General features: G+C 49.6%; 1 protein-coding gene across 2 annotated transcripts in view; it reads left to right on the forward strand.

Annotated features, from left to right (window-relative positions):
• The first annotated feature begins 4,466 nt into the window (after positions 1-4,466).
• Positions 4,467-6,759, forward strand: part of LTA (lymphotoxin alpha) — a 3,547-nt gene continuing 1,254 nt past the window's right edge. The window contains exons 1-3 of one of the 2 annotated variants that reach the window (XM_081827857.1): positions 4,467-6,158; positions 6,442-6,546; positions 6,633-6,738. In XM_081827857.1, coding sequence (XP_081683983.1) covers positions 6,451-6,546; positions 6,633-6,738 — 202 coding nt within the window. In that variant the 5' untranslated portion in view covers positions 4,467-6,158; positions 6,442-6,450. The remainder of the gene's footprint in view (positions 6,159-6,441; positions 6,547-6,632; positions 6,739-6,759) is intronic. The other variant, XM_006738477.3, reaches the window with a different exon arrangement.

The raw sequence follows: 6,759 nt of genomic DNA on the forward strand, positions 1-6,759 counted from the left end.
GCGGGAGGCCTGCTTCTCCCTCTCCCTCTCCCCCCGCTTGTGTTCCCTCTCTCGCTGTATCTCTCTCCGTCAAATAAATAAATAAAATCTTTAAAAAAAAAAAAAACAAACATAAATCCGGGGCGCCTCGGTGGCTCAGAGGGTTAAGCGTCTGCTTTCGGCTCAGGTCATGATTCCAGGGTCCTGGGATCGAGTCCTGCATCGGGCTCCCTGCTCAGCGAGGAGCCTGCTTCTCCCTCTTCCTCTGCCTGCCGCTCTGTCTATTTGTGCTCTCTCTCTCTCTGTCAAATAAATAAATAAAATCTTAAAAAAATAATAAAAATAAAAACATAAATCCAATCACCTCTGCCTCACTCCTCTCTGTCCTCCTCCTCCCCCCTTCCCTCCTTATACACTCACTCACCCACACACACACACACACACACACACACACACACACACTGACACCCTCCAAAGTCTTCCCCATGGTTGAATAAAAGCCAGATGCTTTCTTTCTCCTTGAACGGTCCTGCGTGATCTGGCTCCTGCCTCCTCTCTCTGACCTCATCCCCCACCCGCTCCTGCTCTCTCTGTTCCAGCCACGCCAGCTTCTTTTCTGTTCCTCAACACCCCCAGCTCATTTCTACCTTCCAGCCTTTGCAGTAGCTGTTCCTTTTGCCTGGAATGCTTCTCCCCTACACCTTCACCTGGTCACTCTTACTTGTCATTTGGGTCTCAGCTTAAATGCCACTTAGAGAGGACTTCCTGACCACTGTGTCTAAGGTAGTTCTCTGCCACTCCTCACGTGCCCTGTATTGTTTCCTCCTAGCACTACTTACTGACTTCTGTGTATTTCCTTTCTGCCTTGCCTTACGAGGATGTCTGATTTGTTTGCCTCTATATCCCTATTGCCTAGAACAGTGCCCAGCACATAGTAGGCACTCAATAAAAACTTAAATGGGGGCAAAAAAAAAAAAACCTTAAACGAAGACATGGATGAATAATGGGATAAAACAGGAGAAAGCTCATCTTTAGATTTGTGGCTTAGATTGGATTTACCTTTAGAGTCAGGTTTAACTATAGAGTCGGGGGTGGGGATGAGTTGATTTCAAAATTAGCTGTAGGAAACAAGATTGGTTTAGTTTAGAGGATAAGTTTATTTTCAGGTTTATTTATTGGAATGTGTTTAGATTTGAGGTTAGGGTTGGGTAGTTTGAGTTACGATTTGGGTTGAGGTTAAATTTGAGTTAGGTTCAAAGTTAGTATTAATCCCAATATAGGTTCTGAGGCTAAGTTCAAGTTTGAAGCTAATGTCATTTCAATCTCATTTAGAGGCCTCAGAAATTTCACTAGTTTCTCCACAGAGCCCACTGTAGAGACTGTATTTCCCTGAGTTTGGGGCTCAAGACTCTAGTCATCACCCCTCCCACCCAGGGAAAGCCCCAAACCAACTGCTGGCCTCTCCAAGAAAGAAACTGAATTTCACACAACCTCCGAAACTGAGATTGAAACCAAGATTGGCCCATCTCAAGGAGCGTCCTTCAGCACATCACAAACGCCTGTGACACTGAGCCTCAGCCCAGTTCTTGCCCTTCCTTCCTCTCTTTCTCTCATGTCTCCCTGTCACTCTTTCTCACCTTCCCCTTTTTGTTCCTCAATGCCCTGTCTTCCTCTGACCTAAGTTTCTCCCTTTCTTGGTTTCTCATCGTTAATTGCAACACTGTTTTATATTTTAATATAACTGAGGTCGCTTAGTCCATCAGCTCCTACCATTAGAGAGGCAGAAAGAGACAACAGGAAGGAAAAGGAACCCCAGAGAAAGAGAGACACAGAGAAAAGAAAAGGAGCAGGGCCCAAGAGGGAAACCAACAGTGACATAAGAGACCATAGGTTAAAAGAATAAGAAGAAGCCAAGCTATAGACCAAGATATTTTTTTAAAGATATATTTATTTAGGGGCACCTGGGTGGCTCAGTCAGTTAAGTAATTGCCTTCTGCTCAGGTCATGATCCCAGGGTCCTGGGATCAAGCCCTGCATCAGGTTCCCTGCTTGGCGGGGAGTCTGCTTCTCCCTCTACCCCTCCCCTGCTCATGATCTCTCTCTCTCTCAAATAAATAAAATGAAATCAAAAAAAGATTTAGTCATTTATTAGAGAGCACATGCAAGAGCTTGTGAGAGGGACAGAGAGAGAAGGAGAGAGAGAATCTCAAGCAGAATCCCCACTGAGCGTAGAGCCCAACATGGGGCTTGGGGCTCAATATCATAACCCTGAGATCATGACCTGAGCCGAAAGAGTTGGATGCTTAACTGACTGAGCCACCCAGGCGCCACTACACCAAGATATTTAAAGGAGGCATCGGTGGCTACTCTTCCTCCATCACATCTGCTCAGCCCCACCCCTGTAGATTTTGCCTAGAAACTCTCATCCTTTCCATCCTCCTGCTGCTGCCTCAATGTAAATGTAAGCTCTTGTCATCTCCTTGCTGGTTATTGCACAACTTTCCTAACTGGTCTCCACCTTCTGCTTTTCCCTCCAGCCCCTCACTCCCATACCCCAAACCATTCTTCATGCAGCTTCCAGACTCATTTTTCTGATGTACCAATCTGCATGAGTCCCTCTCTCGCTTAAAAATTTTGGTGACTCCCCATCATAATTAGAATGAAATCCAAACTTCTTTCCTTGGTTTTAAACCCTTCAGAATGGGGGCGCTCAGGTCATGATCCCGGGGTCCTGGGATTGAGCCCCACATCGGGCTCCCTGCTCAGTGGAGAGCCTGCTTCTCCCTCTCCCTCTGCCTGCCGCTCCCCCTGCTTGTGCTCTCTCTCTCTCTCTCTGTCAAATAAATAAATAAAAATCTTTAAAAAATAAATAAATCCTTCAGAATGCGTTCTCAGCTTAACTCCCAAGCCTCATCTCTGCTCCTTCTATTTGTACCCAAACTGTAAATAAAGTGAAGGAAAAGAAGGAAGTGAAGAGATCAGCTCGGATGGCCTTAAGCTCAATGAAATACAGGACAGCTTCACCAACTGAGAGTAAAGAGGTAAAGCTGAGGTGTAAGAGGCACAGAGATTTAGAACATCCCCTGCAGGACTATAACAGGGAATCAAGAAAGAAAGATTGAGAAATACTGAGGGCTCTCTCAGGTTAAATGGCCAGGAGGAGCAGAAGGCCTCTTCTAGTGACATGACTCTCTTGCCAAGTGTGGCGACCTAGGAGAAAGCCCCAAGAATGAGACCATTGAGTTTACCCAAATCCAAGTTTTTCAAGGTTGTCTTTTTTTTTTTTTTAATATTTTATTTATTTATTTGACACAGAGAGACTCAGAGAGAGAGGGAACACAAGCGGTGGGGGGGGGGGGGAAGAGGGAGAAGCAGGCTTCCCGTGGAGCAGGGAGCCCAATGTGGGGCTCGATCCCAGGACCCTGGGATCATGACCTGAGCCAAAGCAGACGCTTAACTGACTGAGCCACCCAGGTGCCCCACACATGGCCAAGTGATTCTAAAGTGCTAGTGAAGGACTGCCTGGGTGGCTCAGTCAGTTAAGCACCTGACTATCTATTTTGGTTCTGGTCATGATTTCAGGGTCCTGAGGTCAAGCCCCACATAGGGCTCTGCCCTGGGCATGGAGCTTGTTTAAGACTCTCTCCCTCGCCGTCCCGCCCTGCTCAGGCTCTCTCTCAACACTTAATGCCTGACACCCCTCTCCCAGGCTAAGTTCAATGACTTTTCTATGGACTGCCTTAAGGCCACCGTCACACTTTATTCTAATTGTCTGCTAACTTTCCTGTCTTCCACGCTGGTTTTGAGTTCCCAGAGGGCATGGGAACTGTCTTTCACATCTGTATCCTCAATACCTTGTACAAGGTCCTCAATAAACGTTTCTGAAATAGAGAGAAAGCTAAAGAGGTGGAAGGAGAATGAAAAGAAACAATAGTCTTATCGGCCTCGGAAGGCATGAAAGGCAAAGGGCCTCAAGAAAGGGGAGGAAAGCAGGAGAAATGGCTCATACACACCCTGAATGTTACTTATGTGCCACAGGACCCCAAGACCACTCAGAAACGCTTTTCCAGAGAACAGCCATATGCCCAATGCCACGGTGGCGGGGGCGCGGGGGGGAGGGAAGGGCTTTAGCCTTTCAAAACCCTCAAAATGAAAGCATACCAACATCAATAAAAATGATCATGAGATTTGAGATGGCCAATTTTCTCAATCTTCTGAAACATGGATAAAATCATCTTTAGAAACCTTTTTTTTTAACTTACAAATTAAGTAAAAACTGGCTCAGGGCGCCTGGGTGGCTCAGTCGGTTAAGCGACTGCCTTCGGCTCAGGTCATGATCCCAGGGTCCTGGGATCGAGCCCCGCACCGGGCTCCCTGCTCCGCGGGAAGCCTGCTTTTCCCTCTCCCACTCCCCCTGCTTGTGTTCCCTCTCTCGCTGTGTCTCTCTCTGTCAAATAAATAAATAAAATCTTTAAAAAAAAAAAAACTGGCTCATTTTTAAGAATGTTCATATCAACATCTTTCATAGTAGCCAAAAACTAGAAACAAACCAAACGTCTATCAACAGAAGAATGGGTAAATAAGAGAGTATATTCACACAATAAACTTACATCATGATAAAAAAAAAAATACTGATAAATGCAACCACATGGATGAATCTCAGAAAGATCATGTCGAGTGAAAGAAGCCAAATCCAAACAGTACATTCTGTGTGACTTCATTTATATGACATTCAAAAGCAGGAAAAACTAATCTCTGGTGATAGAGGTCAGAAAGTGGTTGGTTATCTTTGGAGGGGCATGAGAGAACCCTCTGGGGACCTGAAAATATGTTGAACTGAGTGGTGGCTACATGGCTATAAACAGATGGAAAAGCTCACCAGGCTGTAAACTTAAGAGACGTGCGCCTTACTGTACCTAAGTTAAAAGGGGGAAATCTTAAACAGTATTCTGGCTCTGCAATCGCAGCTTCCAGATAAGTCCTTTGCTTGTCCCCACCCTACCCTAGCTCACCACCCTCAAGCTCCTCCTGTGTGAAATTCCAAAGCCTTCCCTGTAGAGAGCTTTGGAAATTGCTACATTCCTCGATCCCAGAGCGTGTGTTTGTTTGGGGTTATATAAATCTGACCTGGGGCACCTTGGTGGCTCAGTCAGTTAAGCGTCTGCCTTCGGCTCAGGTCATGATCCCGGGGTCCTGGGATCGAGTCCCACATCGGGCTCCCTGCTCAGGGGGGAGTCTGCTTGGAATTCTCCCTCTCCCTCTCCTGCCCCTCCCCCCCAAATTAACAAATAAATAAACAAAATCTTTAAAAAAATAATCTGATCTGTGGAGGCCACCTGAGGACATCCTTCAGGAGTGAGATGAGACCTCAGCATACTTAAGTGCATGGCAACATCTCTCAGTAGGGGAACCATGACATTTATCTTCCCATCCAGGACACTTGTGATAACAAAAGGGAGATCCATGAACATCTTCACCAGGACAACAAGCATAAACCCGAATGTCCAGGGCAAAGGTGTATATAATGCAACTTCTTGATAGAAAACCTGCCGGACGACCAGGAAAGTACACATACTGGGACGAGGGTGACTTGACCCATTTGGGACAAGGATGGGGGTAGAAGAGGAGGAAACGGGCACAGAGAGTAGCCTGTAATCAGCCAAGGGTGCAGAGGTGTTATATATAATCACTCTTCAGGGAACTGGGCCTCCAGCCCACGCCCCAGCTGCTCCCCCACCCCCTCCTCCCCGAATTGACTGTCCCTTCTCTGGAACTCCTAAGCCTGACCCTGCTCCCTGGCCCTCCCAGCCCACGGTTCCCCTGACCCCGCTCCCTTTCCCAGAACTCAGTCGTCTGAGCCCCCAGCCTGTGGTTCACTCCTGGGCCTCAGCCTTTCCTGCCTTCGACTGAAACGGCAGCATCTTCTCAGCCCTGGGGGCTTCCCCGGGGCCCAGCCCGGGGCCTAGAACCCGCCCGCCGCCTGCCACGCCGCCACGCTGCCACCGCCGCTTCCTCTATAAAGGGACCCAGGCGTCCAGGCCCAGGGGCCCCGCACAGCAGGTGAGACTCTCCCGGCCAGTCTCCTCCTCGGCCTGCCCGGCGCTGGACTCCCCTGGGCACTCCGCCCCTCCGCCCGCGCCGCGGCCCCTCCCGTGCCGCCTGCCTGGGCCCGGGCCTCAGTGGGCTCCGAGCGGTTCGTTCCCCTCTCTCGGAGTCTTCATCAGCCAGTCTTTGTTCTCTCTGTCTCTGTCACACGTTCTCTGTTTCTGCCACGATCCCTCTCTCTTCCCTTCTCGTGTCTGTTTCTCTTTCTGTGCCCCCCTGCTCACATTGGGGGGTTTTCCGGCCTGCACCTTGTCCCCTTCTCTCCTCTGTGGCCCTGGCTCTCCCGTGGCTGTCTCCGCGGGCAGGAGGCCCGTCGCCGCCCCGGCCCCGCCCCGCTCACTGTCTCTCTCCCCGCAGGTTCTCCCCATGACACCACCTGGACGGCTCTACCTCCTGAGGGTGTGCAGCGCCCCCCTCCTCCTCCTTCTGGGGCTGCTGCTGGCCTTGCCGCCTGAGGCCCAGGTGAGGCAGCAGGAGAATGGGGGCTGCAGGGGTGGCCCCGCCAAGCTTTGGGCCCTAGAGCCATGCTCCACCCTCTTGTCCCCTAGGGGCTTCCTGGTGTGGGCAGCTCACCCTCAGCTGCCCGGACTGCCTACCAGCACCCTCAGAAGCACTTCGCACCAGGCACCCTCAAACCTGCTGCTCATCTTATTGGTAAACCTCACCTGACTGCCC

The sequence above is a fragment of the Leptonychotes weddellii genome, chromosome 8 (assembly GCF_054177405.1).
Source record: "Leptonychotes weddellii isolate Sample4059 chromosome 8, ASM5417740v2, whole genome shotgun sequence".
NCBI classification, from domain to species: domain Eukaryota; kingdom Metazoa; phylum Chordata; class Mammalia; order Carnivora; family Phocidae; genus Leptonychotes; species Leptonychotes weddellii.